This window comes from Littorina saxatilis, linkage group LG6 (genome assembly GCF_037325665.1).
Source record: "Littorina saxatilis isolate snail1 linkage group LG6, US_GU_Lsax_2.0, whole genome shotgun sequence".
Classification (NCBI taxonomy): domain Eukaryota; kingdom Metazoa; phylum Mollusca; class Gastropoda; order Littorinimorpha; family Littorinidae; genus Littorina; species Littorina saxatilis.
The window spans coordinates 36,619,553-36,636,017 of NC_090250.1; the positions used below are offsets into that span (position 1 = coordinate 36,619,553).

The 16,465-nt window shown below is 43.4% G+C and overlaps 1 protein-coding gene across 2 annotated transcripts; it reads right to left on the reverse strand.

Annotated features, from left to right (window-relative positions):
- Positions 1-919: 919 nt before the first annotated feature.
- On the reverse strand, positions 920-16,465 carry LOC138969132 (leucine-rich repeat-containing protein 51-like). 2 transcript variants are annotated; one of them, XM_070341849.1, is made up of 6 exons: positions 16,401-16,465; positions 5,225-5,341; positions 3,615-3,754; positions 3,002-3,213; positions 2,007-2,147; positions 920-1,247 (listed from the first exon to the last, which is right to left on the reverse strand). In XM_070341849.1, the coding sequence occupies exons 2-6, from the start codon at positions 5,260-5,262 to the stop codon at positions 1,095-1,097; spliced, it is 684 nt and encodes a 227-aa protein (XP_070197950.1). In that variant the 5' UTR covers positions 5,263-5,341; positions 16,401-16,465; the 3' UTR covers positions 920-1,094. The 2 variants fall into 2 exon arrangements, with proteins under 2 accessions (XP_070197950.1, XP_070197951.1); XM_070341850.1 differs by lacking the exon at positions 5,225-5,341 and having other exon boundaries at positions 16,401-16,441.

Here is a 16,465-nt window from a genome sequence, read left to right on the forward strand (position 1 = left end):
ATTTGTACTTTGCTGGTGGAAATAAAAATTCATATCAGAACAAAACCCTTACTTGTCATTAAAACTAGCACCACAATGTCATCCAAAGGTGCTTGATTGTCACAATATTTTCAATCTCTGGAGACATGGTTAATGTTACTGTTTGATGCACATTTTTACTTTGAAACAGTGAAATACTGAGATTTTTCTTTTTTTGTGTGCACTGGATTTCAATTTGTTCTTAATAAGTTAATATCAGACCTTCTGGGTTTGGAAGACCGTTAAATGTTAATTTCAATGTCTTATTCAGAAAGTGTCTCAGAAACTCCCCTCCTACACTATTCAGCACTAGCCTTTACTTACAATTTGCCAATTCCTTATTTAAACAGAAGGGTCTAGTTTTACCCAAAGTGGGTGCATTTCCTGTAGGCTTACTTCCTGGGGGTGTTTTTTCTGTATTCAGGAAATTTGCCCAGGAGGAGTTCCCGCTGGAAATCTTGTGCCTTATGCAAAACTGCCATACATTGCCCTCTTCAATTTCACTTATGTAATAAGACTAAAGTTCTTCTACACCACCATGATCAAAGGAACGATTTGCTTGACTACCCAGCAGTGGTTCCATTAATTTTAAGTGAAGTGAAAGTGTCCTCACTTTTGAACTTTAGATGAAATGATCAGGTCAGAACGTCTTTAAATTGACAACCTTTAAGTGAAAACATTATTTTTGAGGGTGCAGAAGAGTGTCAAGTGACGTACTACAAGAACCAAACAACACACCAGGAAGTTACTACACCTTGGCAGATTCATTGTATACAGAAAAAACACCTTCAGGAAGTCCGCCTACAGGAAATACATCCAGTTTTGGTTGACTTAGACCCATTTTGCCTGATTTACCTTTAAGGTACACAGAAACAGAACAAGAACAGAGTGCCAGAAAATATTGAATTATCTTATTTTATTTACAGCATGAAAGATTGCCACAATAAAACATATCTGATACGGCTGACATCTCACAAAACTTCTCAGCTCCTCAGATGTACCGTTACTATCTGATACTTAAATGCAAAACCAAAGAAACAGTCACTCTTGCCACCTATTCTGTCAGAAACTACAGTCTAATCTTCGCCGGCCTGAGTTTTCTTTTTCTTTTTGCTAGCGTTGTTTAGACGTCTCCATGTGTCTGCCGTTTTAGCCTCACACTTGGTCACAGCGCTGAAGTCAAAATTGCGAAGCCATGGAATGGTAGACAGCACGTACAGTCTGTATCCCTGCAGCAAGAAGACATTAGGTGACTAAGTTGACTTTATGCTTCACATGAGAAATGCAAACAGACACATAAAAAGTCTGATTCCCTGCTGAAATCATGTCCGCAAGATGGCTGCAAATTCAAAATTAATCTGCACTGAACAACATTTTTGATTAGTATCTTACTCTCTTAAAGTCTTTAAGCAACACAGGCTGAATTGTTGATATCGATGAATGGGTAAAAAACATACCACAAAAATTCTAACGAAATCAATCTAAGAAGCAACAGAGAATCTTAAAATGGACGTTATTACATTTAGTTACGTTTTGATATCGCTTGATGCAACTTTTCTTTATTCTTTTTACGTTTAGTCAATTTTTGACAATGTTTTCAGATAGACTGGAAATCGAAGGTGTGTGTGTGTGTGTGTCTGTTTGAAGAAAACTATCCCACAGATGTTTATAATTATCAAACTTTGGATGCGAGTTCCTCCGAACAATATTCCCCCGACATGTTTATCATTTTTCTTTTTATAAATGTCTTTGATTTCATGGTATCCGTCTTTTTACAAAAGTTGAGGCTGCACTGTGGTGACCTTTTTTTTTTAAAGCATTATGTTTGCATGGCTACCAAGATGAGTACGACTCGCCTCGACCATCGGCTGTAGCGCATGGAGTCTCAGTGATAACTGGTTTCCAGTGTTGATGTTTAGCTTCAGGCTGACAGATTGACTAAATGTGTTGGTATCGCTTCACACGACTTGTTTATAAACTTTACTCACTTTTTCATTTTCAACTGCGTTGCCGTGCAGTGTGAGCTTTCGCAACTTTGTCAGTTTTGCCAGCTTGTCAACCTCCTTGATGTTGGAGATGTTGTTGCCATGGAGATACAGTATTTCCAGATTCGGGAACTCCAGCAGAACCTAGGAAACATAGGTCAGAGTTGTTTGAGCACAATGCACACATCAGTCAAAACTGGCTTTTTTTTAATTCAAATTTTAGACACAACAAATAGACAAAAACTAGGGATGAGGCAAGTTGAAATACCTCTGACCTTGATTTAGTACTCTTTCACAGAAAACTGTATGCAGTGAAACACCCCTTTTAAGACCCCCCAAATTAAGACCCTCTCTTAAGACCTTGTTTTTTTTTTAGATAGTATGGTTCATAACCTCTGTAAATGTACTCCCATTTCAAGACTTGCTCCTTTTTAAGACCTGATTATCTAAGACTTTTGGAGGTCTTAAAAAAAGGTGTTCCACTGTGCATGTACTCTGTATTCTAGAATTTCTACTAATTTCCTGCATTCTTCTGAATATAATCAAAAACTCTTTTGATGGCACTAACTTTCATAAACTAGTGTGAAAACACTCACTCACCCACACACACACACACACACAGCCATCTACCAGGATGTAAATGTTACTTAGGTTCGAGTATAAGGAACATTTCTGAAAGAGACCAGTGTTGTTCCCAGACACAGAAGGCAAAATAGGTAAGTTGGACCCAGATTCTCAAAATACTTCAGTCAAAAATGTCCTGGCCACCAACCAAAATTGTTGTGACAAAAGACATCACACGTGACAAAAATATCAGACATTTGACCGGCCTGGTGTCAGAACAATGCGTCAGATAAAAAAAACAAAACGTAATTGACTGAAGACTGAGGCCTGGGAACAATTAACACTGAGAGCCTTTGTCCTTTAGCCAACCAGATACTAAAACTATAGAGTAGCTGTACCTGAGCCTGCTAATCTTGTATCAACCAGCTACTCACATTGTCTATCACTGTCAGACAGTTGAAGGACAGGTCAAGCCAGCCAATCATAAGAGGACTGACAAACATTCTCGTCACGAAAGCCTTCAGCGTCTTGATCTCTGCCAGCTGGTTGTTGTTCATCCGCAAGCATCGCCCTGCAAACTTGCCAGTGCCCTTCGGGGAGACCACCTTGCCAAGCATAGGAATGCGTGGGTCTTCTTTTTCCGCATCTGTTGATATACATTAGAACAAACATTTTCATGCCATTCAATACAAGGGACTCTTAAATTTACTTTGGGTTTGATAGTACAGTACCACATCTAAACAAGGGTTAACTTCAAACAACTGTTCCGACCACCCTTAAAACTAATTCTAACCATTTTCTAAAGACGTTTAAATTAGCGTAAATTGGCATAAAACTAGCAAACAAAAGAAGCGATATTCAGATGTTTTTTGTTTGAAGGTACAGGCAAAACGGATGTTTTTAAAACGCATGCAGTTAGCTTCTTCAAAGAGAATAAACAGCAAAGAGCCAAACAACCATAAAACAAACTGATGAATCATTCAATCCACTGATGAATCAATTAATCAATCTAAGAATTCCACAAATAACGGAACATTATATGCCTACCTTCGATGGTGGCGAGGGCTAGGAAGGAGTAATCCAAAGGAGCTGGGATTTCTACCTCTGAATCTGTTGTTCCAGGAACATGCCTTATGTTCTGTGCCTTCTGATCCAACTCGTCCTGCCTCTTTTGTCTCACAGCGGCGCTGTCAGACAAATTGTATGCTTAGTTATACACACATGCCTATAAACCATAACAATTACACTAAAGGTTAAAAAACAAACAAACAACAACACCATGTTACTTCATTTCTTGCTCTCCAGCATGGAAGCTAATAGTAATATTGACAAAGTTATTCCCAAGAAAATGAACTGTTTAGGCATTAACCCATTTCCTAGAGGTGAATATGTAACAATTGCAAATCCTCTGCACAGTGTTTAAAACCGTTCATTAAAAAAATTAAAAAAATACACCAAAGAAAAAAAAAAGAAAAAAATAACAAAGACAATAATTTGCATCCTGTAACATACTTTGTGAAAAATTAATGAACAAATATGAAACAAAATCTTTGAAAAAGCCAGAAGTACTGACGAATGTTATTTTTTCATTTGCTTGATTCCACTATTAGTACACCTGGTTGTATTTAACTGCAAGCAAACACTTTGACATAAAACGTTTATATATATATATATTCATATATATCTCTTTACCTTGAATATTAAGTATCAACCTACATAAAGATCAAAGATACACACATATATATAATACAATATATCTCAAAACATCAAAATCATTAAACTCAAAGATTGTCATGCAAACGTAAAGGACAAGAAATGTATGAAACAAAACATGATTAGGTGGAGAAAGAGGGTGAGGGGGAAGGGGGTCATAAGGGGAGACAATAAATATATTTGATGCAGTAGGTCAAAGAAAAAAACAAGTCACGTGAAGCGATATAACAAACATTTAAACAATCTGTCGTCCTGAAACTAAAGAAATAAACACTAATAAACAGCAAACACCCAGATTATAATACTAAGGCTTCTCTAGGATTAAACGGAAGCCTGAGACGGGTCCAACACATCTCCGCAAAGCATGCGAATGTAGTGCCAAATTAACCTATTTTCTGTAATTTTGAACGCATTAGCAAAGTAAACATGGCATATCTATATATTTTTTGATTCAGGAAATCATCAAGAATAAGATTAAATAATTTTTGGATCGATTACTAACACTTTATTTTTATTAGAATTTTGTGATTTTTAATGACGAAACACATCAATTAATTCTTAAGCTTCCAATCACATAGTCCGGGCTTCGTCGAAGATTTATTGCCCTAAATTTAAATCATTTTGATTAAAAAATGAGGGTGTGATACTGATACTGATGCCTCAACTTTCACTAAAAGCCGGATATGACGTAATCAAAAATTTTTTTAGAAAAAAAGGTGTGGGAATATCATCTGGAAGAATTTGCATGTAAAGTTTCATCAAAATCTGTCGAGTAGTTTTCTGTAAATCGCTCATTACAGACATACACCACCACCCTCGTTTTAATTCCCCGCCGATAAATCGTCAAAACATGACAAATTGTAAAAACACGAAAACATAAAACAGACGCATGCAATTTGTTCAAAATTATTTTCAAAGTAACAACTCATGCATTTTGTTCATACAGCAGCACGCTCTGTAGCCCGGATAAACCGCCCCACATTTTCCCTCTTTGCAATGAAAAGTAGTCTGAATCACATGAGCAATACCACTAAAGCCAGGTTGTCTTGACTGGGATGAAACTGAAAATAAAAATAAGGCTCCAAAGTTTGACTTTCACACACTGTAATTCACTTAAGGGTTAAAGTGACTATATATATGATACTTTGCAAAATTTATTTATGCTAAATGTTTGACCTCTAGTGCTCTACTTACCTGTTTTGAAGTCCTGATTATCCCCCACCCACCTTTTTTTTTATCATCTATATAATTATCAAACACTGCATCATCTTCATCAATCCACTTGTTTCTACTATTGTCATATATTCATTTTTGGAATTCCAGCACGCAAAACCTATTGCGTCATGTGTAATTCTGTCATAGACATATACTGCGTCAAAGAATATTTGTATTTGTAAACATATTGCAAGGTAATAATAGAACACCCTGACGAAGGTCACGAGGCTGAACTATTGGTGAAAACAATCAGGCTTGTTTGGTTATTTTTGTCCTTATTTTGTTTGTATCTCAGACTTTCTTCTGAGATGAATATGTTACAATCTCTGAGCAGAGCAAAAGAGAGAGAATAATATCCCTGCACAGATAGCCTATTGGGAGCATCAGACCCTCCTCAGGGGGGACCGTGATTTCAAAGCAAAGTCCCTTCGTGGGGGACGTATCACAGTGAAATCTAGTCCTGTGGAGGACTTTTAGTATTATATAATAATTATATGATAATGCCAATTTTATCTATCAGAGTGTTTGTATCATGTTTGAATAAGACGATCAATTCAATACCATTGGGTTTACATTTTGATGCTTTGTAGGAGTTTTATTGACTTTTATTGTTCTTAGATGGGCGCAAGGACCTAGTGGATTAGACGCCGGCCTCCTATGAGGAAGGTCGTGGGTTTGAATCCTGGGCGCGCCTGGTGGGTTGAGGGTGGAGATTTTTCTGATCTCCCTGGTCAACTTATTTGCAGACCTGCTAGTGCCTTACCCCTCCTTCTAAGCACATGCAAGTACAAGACCAAGTCAAGTGCGCACGGAAAAGATTCTGTACTCCGTGTCAGAGTTTGGTGGTTTATAACTTATAGAAACACGAAAATACCCAGCATGCTTCCCCTGAAAGCTGGGTCTGGCTGCCTAAAGCCTGTCCTTAACCTTTGCCGTGCTTCCTGGGTTCACCTGTACCCAGAGACACACTAAAATCATTGTAACTCTGGAACCATTAAAGGTATCGTTTTGAAATTTTAAGTATCTCTCACACACCTAATTTGCTCTCTGTCTGCAAATTTTTAGTGTGTACATGACAAAACATCAGAATTAATTGATTATGATAATTTACATAAACACTACCGATGGCGCGGGTTCACACATACCCATACTTTTAAAGAGTAGTAGTGATTGTAACTATCCCTCTGCCGACGGCGCGGGTTCTGCTACACCCATAATTACCAAAGCGGCGGAACAGTGTCTGTCTGCCTGTTTGTCTCCAAGAGACTCTCTGTCTCTCTGTTTGTCTGTCCGTATCTCTCTGTCTGTATGTCTGTTGTCAGTTGCTCTGTCTGTCTGTCTGTCTATCCGTCTATCCGTCTCTCTGACTGTCTGTCTATCTGACTGTCTGTCTCTGTCTCTCTCTCTGTCTGTCTCTCTCTCTGTCTGTCTCTCTCTCTGTCTCTCTCTCTTAGTCTCTCTCTCTGTCTCTCTCTCTTAGTCTCTCTCTCTGTCTCTCTTTCTTAGTCTCTCTCTCTCTCTCTCTTAGTCTCTCTCTCTGTCTCTCTCTCTTAGTCTCTCTCTCTGTCTCTCTTTCTTAGTCTCTCTCTCTCTCTCTCTTTCTTAGTCTCTCTCTCTCTCTTTCTTAGTCTCTCTCTCTCTTAGTCTCTCTCTCTCTCTTTCTTAGTCTCTCGCTCTCTCTCTTTCTTAGTCTCTCTCTCTCTTTCTTAGTCTCTCTCTCTCTTTCTTAGTCTCTCTCTCTCTCTTAGTCTCTCTCTCTTTCTTAGTCTCTCTTTCTCTCTTAGTCTCTCTCTCTTTCTTAGTCTCTCTTTCTCTCTCTTTCTTAGTCTCTCTCTCTCTTTCTTAGTCTCTATCTCTCTTTTTTAGTCTCTCTCTCTCTCTCTTTCTTAGTCTCTCTCTCTCTTTCTTAGTCTCTCTCTCTCTTTCTTAGTCTCTCTCTCTCTCTAGCTCTTTCTTAGTCTCTCTCTCTCTCTTTCTTAGTCTCTCTCTCTCTCTTTCTTAGTCTCTCTCTCTTTCTTAGTCTCTCTCTCTCTTTCTTAGTCTCTCTCTCTCTCTTTCTTAGTCTCTCTCTCTTTCTTAGTCTCTCTCTCTCTTTCTTAGTCTCTCTCTCTCTTTCTTAGTCTCTCTCTCTCTTTCTTAGTCTCTCTCTCTCTCTTTTAGTCTCTCTCTCTTTCTTAGTCTCTTTCTCTCCCTTAGTCTCTCTCTCTCTCTTTCTTAGTCTCTCTCTCTCTTTTTTAGTCTCTCTCTCTCTTTTTTAGTCTCTCTCTCTTTCTTAGTCTCTCTCTCTCTCTCTTAGTCTCTCTCTCTCTCTTTCTTAGTCTCTCTCTCTCTCTCTTAGTCTCTCTCTCTCTTTCTTAGTCTCTCTTTCTCTCTCTTAGTCTCTCTCTCTCTCTTTCTTAGTCTCTCTCTCTCTTGTTTAGTCTCTCTCTCTCTCTCTTTCTTAGTCTCTCTCTCTCTTTCTTAGTCTCTCTCTCTCTTTCTTAGTCTCTCTCTCTCTTTCTTTGTCTCTCTCTCTCTCTTTCTTAGTCTCTCTCTCTTTCTTAGTCTCTCTCTCTCTTTCTTAGTCTCTCTCTCTCTTTCTTAGTCTCTCTCTCTCTCTTTCTTAGTCTCTCTCTCTCTTTATTTGTCTCTCTCTCTCTTTATCTGTCTCTCTCTCTCTCTATCTTTCTTAGTCTCTCTCACTCTCTCTTTCTTAGTATGATGTATCTCTCTCTCTCTCTTTCTTAGTCTCTCTCTCTTTCTTAGTCTCTCTCTCTTTCTTAGTCTCTCTCTCTTTCTTAGTCTCTCTCTCTCTCTCTTTCTTAGCCTCTCTCTCTTTCTTAGTCTCTCTCTCTCTCTTTCTTAGTCTCCCTCTCTCTCTTTCTTAGTCTCTCTCTCTCTCTTTCTTAGTCTCTCACTCTCTTTCTTAGACTCTCTCTCTTTCTTAGTCTCTCTCTCTCTCTTTCTTAGTCTCTCTCTCTTTCTTAGTCTCTCTCTCTCTTTTTCTTAGTCTCTCTCTCTCTTTCTTAGTCTCTCTCTCTCTCTCTTTCTTAGTCTCTCAGTCTCTCCCTCCCCCTCTCCCTCTCCCTCCCCTGCAAGAGGTCGGTGAAGGGAGAAACTCGATGCAACCACTGAAGTAGCGCTGTGGGTTTCCCTGAACCCACCCCGTCGTTAGAGAAATAAACGATAAAAACCCTCTTTCAAATGTATGGGTTCAGACAAACCCGCATCGTCGTTAGAGGAATAAACGGTAAAAACCCTCTTTCAAATGTATGGGTTCAGACAAACCCGCATCGTCGGGAGTGTGTAGTCAAAAGCGGCATCCGGCAAAGGTTAATTGGACGAAGTCGACTACGCGTAGCTCACTTCGCAAAGCTACCGGAACTAGACTTCGTCGCAGTCCAAGGAAAGGTACTATGGCGGAAAAGAGAGTTATCTTTTCATGTCTTGGCGTCTCAAATCTTATTAGCCAGAAAGCGCATGCGCGTAGTCTCGACCAGCGCGTGGTGTGCTTCTTTCTGAGTACTTTACGTCACAAATTCGAAAATTTTATTGTAAATTTTCATTTAATAAATATACCTACCCGAATCACATGTAGCATTGACACAATCGGAGATGCTAGGTTCTGAAAAGGCTAACCGTCTAAGGGAAGCAACCCCAACCACAAAAAGTGTAAACGTAGCCATAGTAATGACCATACACCCGGGGAGTTACCTCCCATCGTGCATGCCATGTCACTACTGCTACTGAACACGTGGCTCATATCATTCGACCTAAAGAATAAATTCTCCAAATCAAAAGCGGGGTTGGCGGGAGGGAATATACTATGTGATTCGGGTAGGTATATTTATTAAATGAAAATTTACAATAAAATTTTCGATTAAATTACATATTCCTACTCCGAATCACATGTAGCAGATTGCAACAACAAGGCGGTGGGAAAGAAAAATCTAACTCACTCAAAAAACCTTGCCAAAAACCTGGACCGCTGCCAAAGAATCAGGGCGGTCCCAGTGGGAAAGAAAATCTAACCCACTCAAAAGCCCTTGCCAGGGCTGGCCCACTGCCAACAGGCAGTGAGGGAACCAAGGAAAGTCCTGATTGACAGCCGAGAAGTATCTCAGGCAAAGCGAAAGAGACAACCTCAGAGATCCAGAAAGCTGTGCTCAGCACTTCTTCCAATCTCCTAGCCGTAAAAAACAGCACAGGAATAGACCCAAGCCTTGGATTAAAAACCCTGGCGAGCCAAGGGAAAGACAAGCTTCCCCCCCCCCCCTTTTATTGGAAGGAAATGCTAATGTCCTGAGAAGATCCGTGCGTAAGGTTGTCCCCTCAACTGAGAAGGACGAACCCCCGCGGTGACCTTAAGACAACCATGCCAAAGTCTGCAAACCTTGGGATGTAGTAAAGCCCAAAAGGCTTGTGAGAAAGAAGTCAGCTCAAAATAAGAGTGACCAATCCCCACGAAAGAGCGAGAGAGAGACATCCAAGCACTAAGTACCAGAGTCCACCTCGAAGAGAAAACTCACAAATAGAAGGTCGCCAGTCATCCCCTACCAGTCCCTGCGAACGCAGGGAGAGAGGTAGCACCCGACAGCAGCCACTTACGACTGTGCGTCAGCTACCGGAAGTGAGGACCCACGGTGGTCAAAAACCGATGTGACTGGCAACCATAAACAAAATGGCTAAAAGCCAGAATGTTCCCAAAACAGTCTGCTTGAAGGTAATCGAGAGTGAATCAAAAACCGAAAGCAGAAAACCAAGACTGGTAAACGTAAACCGTGAAGCCAGCCAGCCATAAGACTCCCGAAACCAGAGTTCTCAGGGAAAAAACAGGCAGTTAACTTCCTAGCCAAATCAAGAGCCTACCTGAGTTTGGCCAGAAACCCAGAGCGCGTCTGTCCCTGTCTGAAGACAGAGTCCAACGCGGAGAAAAACGGACAACCGCCCTAGACAAAGTTGCCTTTTGTAGCCGGGCGACTGTAAGGAAACCCGACCCAACGGACGTCATCCGGACTCGCCTCATACTAAGATGAGGAAGAAGAGAGGAAAGGCCCAAGACTGAAGTCACAGGAACCGAACCTTAACTAAACCTCTGCCCGAAGGAGAAGAGTAGCCAAAACCTGAGAGAGAGGAGGAAAGCCACAAAGAACTACTCCTCAAACATCCATTGTCCAAGACAATGCCCCCTCAGGAAAACCTGAATGTTACTTCCGAGGCCAACTCAAGTGAACCTTAAGTTTGGACGAAACACCAGAACGCGTCTGATCACTAGAGAAAGACAGAGTCCGACTCGATGAAAGACAACAAGGACCAAAGTCCGAACGTTTGTGGCCAAACAGGGGTAACCTGAAGCCAGAGAACCCCACAAGCCACAAGAAACAGGAAGGCAACAACCACCATCGCCGCAACGTGGAATGGCTGTTGCCCGGCCAAGGCTGCCTATTGGCTGCCAGCTTAGCTTAACCAGAGGAATGAGCATGCTTCTGCTAAGCATGTTTCTGAGTATGCTAGCCCTACCTTCCTTCAACCTTTGTAAAGCAGTCAGAGACCTGGTGATCTCTACTCGACTGAATCTCTACCGCAGGCAAAGTTTAAGCGACTCTCTTTGACTGTTCAGGGAACTGAGAACGCGAAAGAAACGAGTCCCTCCGACACCCGCCGTACGAGCGTAGAGAAGGAAGGGCAGCCTCATCTGCTCCATGCTCACCCTAGCAAGGGCTGGCCAACAGAGTAGAGAAAGGAGGCAAGTTCCAAAGGCCGAATAAGCAAGAAGGAACAAAAGGTGAAGCCCGTGTAGCCGAAGCCAGCCAAGGCTGAGCATGTTCCGGAACTGAACCATAGTAGAAACAGCGGCAGAACCAAAACACTAGAGATACCACCTTCGGGAGGAGATGGCCTAGCCAAAACCTGCAACCCGTGGTACCTACAAAAGGTGACTAAGGAACCGGAAGTAGAAAAAACATCCTATCTTCACGGAACGGAAGTCCGACATCGACAACAAAGTCAACCAACAAGGAAGCCACCAATGTCGATGCACCCAAGGGAAATCCTGAGCCGAAGCTTGAGTTGCGACGGAAATCCAGAACGTGTTCGATTGCTGACTAAAGACTGAGAACCAGAATAGCTCAGCTACGAACGCAAACCGAAGTCACAGTTGCTGGTGGTAAACTGATGAATGAGATGACCGGAAACCGGAAAACCATCCAACCGGAAAAAGACCTGACTTATCCCCCTACTGACGGTCGTGAATAGGGGAAACGTCCAGGGCCACCCGAACTGACTAGGCAGTAAACGCAACACCCAACAGGTAAAGTGAAGACTGCCCCGGCTGAGGCTAAAAGCCTAAATGCCCGTAGGCCAGCCGCTGTTCCTCACCCACCGACCTCCGAAGGAGTGTCAGGAAGAGGAGAAGTGTATCCGAACAGAGCCGGAAATGCAGCAGACAAAACCGCAAAAAACGGAAGCGAAAGATGCATAGAGTAGACTGAGGCCGGAAGCCCGAACGCCCGTAGGCCAGTCCTCTGTCAACTCCAGTCAAAACCGCAACGTGTACTTGAAATGGAGGACTTATGCTTCCAGTAAAACCGGAAACACCACGCCGACAACGGCTGCCGCACTGGTGAAACACAAATGCCCACGACGGAACAAGAGTGAGACAGACCAGAAGAGGACTGGGGCCGGAACCCGAACGCCCGTAGGCCAGTCCTCGATCAACCCCAGACAAGCCACTACGTGCGCTTGTGATGGAGAACCTATGCTTCCAGACAGGAAGTGTAGGAGGCCGAAGCCCCGCCCGGGAAAACCTTCGACGTGACCTCTGCCGCAGCTTAGAGGACAGCGTTAAGCCTTTTTCCCAATAACCAGCACGTGTGGAATCGCTGACGACAGACTGAATGTCCGACACAACCGGCGAAAAAACCGAAGTCCACGTACTGGTGGAAGGCCGGTGAAACGGCATAACCGGAAAACCGGAAATCCGTCCCCCCCGACGTCGTCCTAACTCATGCCTCGACCAGGCTAAGAGAGAGAAGACGGCAAGTCTGCAGCCGCAGGCACCGGAACGGCAGTCGACGCGACAACCGAAGGTTGAAACGCTGACTACATCGGCCAGAGCTGAGACACCACCTGCCCGAAGGGCTGGCGCTGCTCCTCAGCTACCGACATCCGGGAGGAAGTGGAAGCGAAAGGAGCAGTAAATCCGGGTGGAGCCGGAAAGCACCAGACGAGACCGCGAAAAGCGGAAGCGCCGAATGCGAGGACGGAGGCCGGAAGCCCGAATGCCCTAAAAGGCAACGTCCGGTCAACCCCGGAAACGACCACAGCGGGTGCGTACGTCAGAGGACCTATGCTTCCAGCGAGTGCCGGAAGCGCAGCGCCAGAAACGGCTACCGCCATTGCTCCGCCACACAATGGTCTTCGAGGAAGCCAGGGTGTGACTGAACAGAGGACGAATGCCCGGGGGGCAACGTCCGGTCAACCCCGGAAACGACCACAGCGGGTGCGTACGTCAGAGGACCTATGCTTCCAGCGAGTGCCGGAAGCGCAGCGCCGGAAACGGCTACCGCCACTGCCCCGCCACACAATGGTCTTCGAGGAAACCAGGGTGCGACTGAACAGAGGACGAATGCCCGGGGGGCAACGTCCGGTCAACCCCGGAAACGACCACAGCGGGTGCGCACATCGGGGGACCTGGTCAACCCCGGAAACGACCACAGCGGGTGCGTACATCGGGGGACCTATGCTTCCGGCGAGTGCCGGAAGCGCAGCAGTCGGAAACGGCTAGACAACTCCGGAAACGACCCCAGCGGGTGCGTACGTCGGAGAAGTAGCCGGAACCAACTGCCGCCATTGCTCAGCCACACAATGGTCTTCAGTGAAGCCAGGGTGCGACTGAACAGGGGTTTGCGGGTCGTGAACCCGCCGAAAAGAGCTGTGTCCCAGCAGGGACTGTCCGACGGCCTCACGAGGGCCTGTGGACCAGCTCGACTTACTTGAATCGCCAACCACAGCGGTAGAAGACGAAGAAGCAAAACATCCGCCCTAGACAACGTCTCGGCCGGAAGCGTCAAAGAAGCCAACAAGGTGACGTCGCCCACAGACAGCGGGACCAACGGAAGACGCAGGCTTGGAACGCGAAAATTTCTTCACAAAGAAAAGCAGACACCTGCAACACCTGATCTGCTAACGGCAGAGAAGGCGAGGAGAAGAAACAGGACATACAACAGTATATGACTGCCCCACAAAGTGTTTGTTCGAGGCAGAAAGAGTAACGAACAAAACATAACAAACATGTTAAATCCGAAACCACGACCAGTCCTACGGACTGGTAGATACCTGCTAAAGCCTAGCCAAGTAAACCACTGTCAGCAACGCTGATACACAAAATGGCGGCCAAGCGATAAGTTACTGGACAAAATTTAGAAGTCCAAAACGGACGAAAATTAAGCAATAACAAAAATTCCTGTCAAAGTAATGACGAAATATGAAATGGCTTACCAACTAACAAAGCAGAAGGCAAAAACGCAGGTAAAGTAAGGAGAACCTCACCATAACATAGGCCTAGCCACATAAATAAGCTGTCAGGAAAGCTGAGCAACCGAAAGTGGCGGCCACAAGATAAGTTACTGAAACGCATTTAGGAGTCCAAACGGACAAAAAGTCAGCAACTATAGATAAATTCCTGTCAAACCAAAGACAAGAAGGAACAAGCTTACCAACTAAACAAAGCAGCAAGCAAGTAAGAAGGTAAAATTACGTTTACCTCCAAAATACATCGGCCTAGCCACAAAAATCTGTCAACTCATGCTGACAACAAAAATGGCGGCCAACAGTAGTCACTGAAATATCACAGGTCCAAACACGGACGAAAATCAGCAACTACAACAAATTTCCTGTCAAAATAATGACCAAAATGGAAAGAGCTCACCAACTACGAAGCAGGAGGCAAGATAGACGGTAACGTGGCCGGTGGGTGTCAAAACAACACCAAACAGCGCAGCCACAGGGGAGCCCAAAAATCAACAACCTGCTCCCTCGAAAGCTGTAAGGTCGAATGATATGAGCCACGTGTTCAGTAGCAGTAGTGACATGGCATGCACGATGGGAGGTAACTCCCCGGGTGTATGGTCATTACTATGGCTACGTTTACACTTTTTGTGGTTGGGGTTGCTTCCCTTAGACGGTTAGCCTTTTCAGAACCTAGCATCTCCGATTGTGTCAATGCTACATGTGATTCGGAGTAGGAATATGTAATTTAATTGTACTTTACGTACTTGATGATGACGTAAGTTAATTGTAACACATAGTTATGTGTTCTATTTCGTTTACTGAGCAAGACCGGGACCAGTTGGCGTGAGCGCTGGGATTTCGATTTTCATTCAACATGTCAATGCATCCAAGTATGAAATAATACAGGTAGGAGGTTAGTTCTTGTACTTTGGGTCAACCAAAGTCGATAAATTCATTCTTCACTACGGTATTGAGTCTGATTTCGTCGTCCATCTTGAATCGAAAAGCACTCTTCTTACAAAAAACCCAACTTCGTTGCGAGCTACGGCGAAGCTTTGCATGTCAAAACTTGAGAAGCGATGTTGGGGTCAAAGTACCACGCCGTAGCTGCGGGTTTTCAGTACAAAGACTTCGCGAAGCTTTGTGTAGTTGACTACGGGCTCAATTAAGGACGGGCTTAAATGGCAGGGTAAAAACGGCCGGTCATACACGTAAAAGCCGTGGGAGTTTCACTTCAGCCCATGAAGTGAACAAAGAAGAAGATTGTGCTCTTAGAGATAGACCTTGAAGCAGTGAAAGGACATTCTTGGAACACAGGGTTATGGCTTACATGATGTATGATGTCTGGGGGAGGGGGTCTGGGTCAGTAACCATGATACTTGGCAAAAAGACCCAAAGCAGAGCTACAAACAGGCAAGATCTGTGCAGTAAGCAGCTGCTTTTCAAAATATCCGGTATACATAGGAGTGGAAAAACACCTTTATTTTTCACATGGGAAGTGGAAAATATGATGCATTTTGTCAAAAGACTCGTTTTGGTTCCCTGTGTCATTACCTACAATGTGGATTGTTATATATATGCCATTACTTGGCAGCATCCACTCACTGACCTGATATCGATAACAAGAATGTTAGGTTCCCGAAACGTACTCAGTCACACAAAACCCTAATGGATGCTAAACCACGGGGAAAAGGCATTTACCCTTTTTCTAAGGTCTAAGAGTGAGCAACAGATTTAGAACCACTTCTAGATGTGAGAAAATGACGTCTTGATACATTTGATGCAAACAAGTGACGGTAGTAACAAGTGACGGTAGTTCTCTCAACTTTAAAAACAAACAAACACCGAATTTTCAAGTGAGCTAGCTGGGTTTCGGTGAGAAGCGATAAGGGTGGACTAGTGCAGGTTATGGGGATAGTATGAGGTTTTGAAGAGGGTACATGTGCGATTTTAACTCACAATTTATCAATCTATCGAACGTAACATTTTGAAAATATGGGTTTAGAGGCAATGTGTGAACTGAACCATATACTGAACAGCTGAAGACTTCTTGTTGCCAATTAAATTAAAAACAGACTATGCCGAATGTAACTGAACACAACACCGATACACAGACGTGACAAAATATAAACAAACAAACAGGTAAACGGCAGTGAATTGAAAACTGTTGGAACACCTTGAAGGGAAATTGATAGCCTGATTAGTCTAGTGGTGATAAGGAACAGATTATTGATAGAAAACATCGACTGATTGAAAACCAGTCACTTGTCAATAAATGAAGAGAACTATTCCACAATTAGTGAATTTGTGAAGATTACTTCAAATCGACTGTTAAAACTCAAATCAGATGAAATTATGGTTATATATCTTTCAGAATGGAGCGCCAATAATCTCCGGTTTGAAGTTAGAACCTACCTCATGTCTGCCATGTTTGTTACTGTGGACAACCGACTTACTCGGCGGAAACTACCGAGTTCCAA

What these genes read in the sequence shown, in the direction of transcription:
- LOC138969132 (XM_070341849.1), bottom strand. Translation starts at nt 5,262, where the DNA reads ATGTGGGGCGGTTTATCCGGGCTACAGAGCGTGCTGCT. An exon ending in AGCCCTCGCCACCATCGAAG is followed by an intron (nt 3,214 to 3,614) that starts GTAGGCATATAA and finishes GTATATCAACAG; the next exon opens with ATGCGGAAAAAGAAGACCCA. An exon ending in GTCTGACAGTGATAGACAAT is followed by an intron (nt 2,148 to 3,001) that starts GTGAGTAGCTGG and finishes TATGTTTCCTAG; the next exon opens with GTTCTGCTGGAGTTCCCGAA.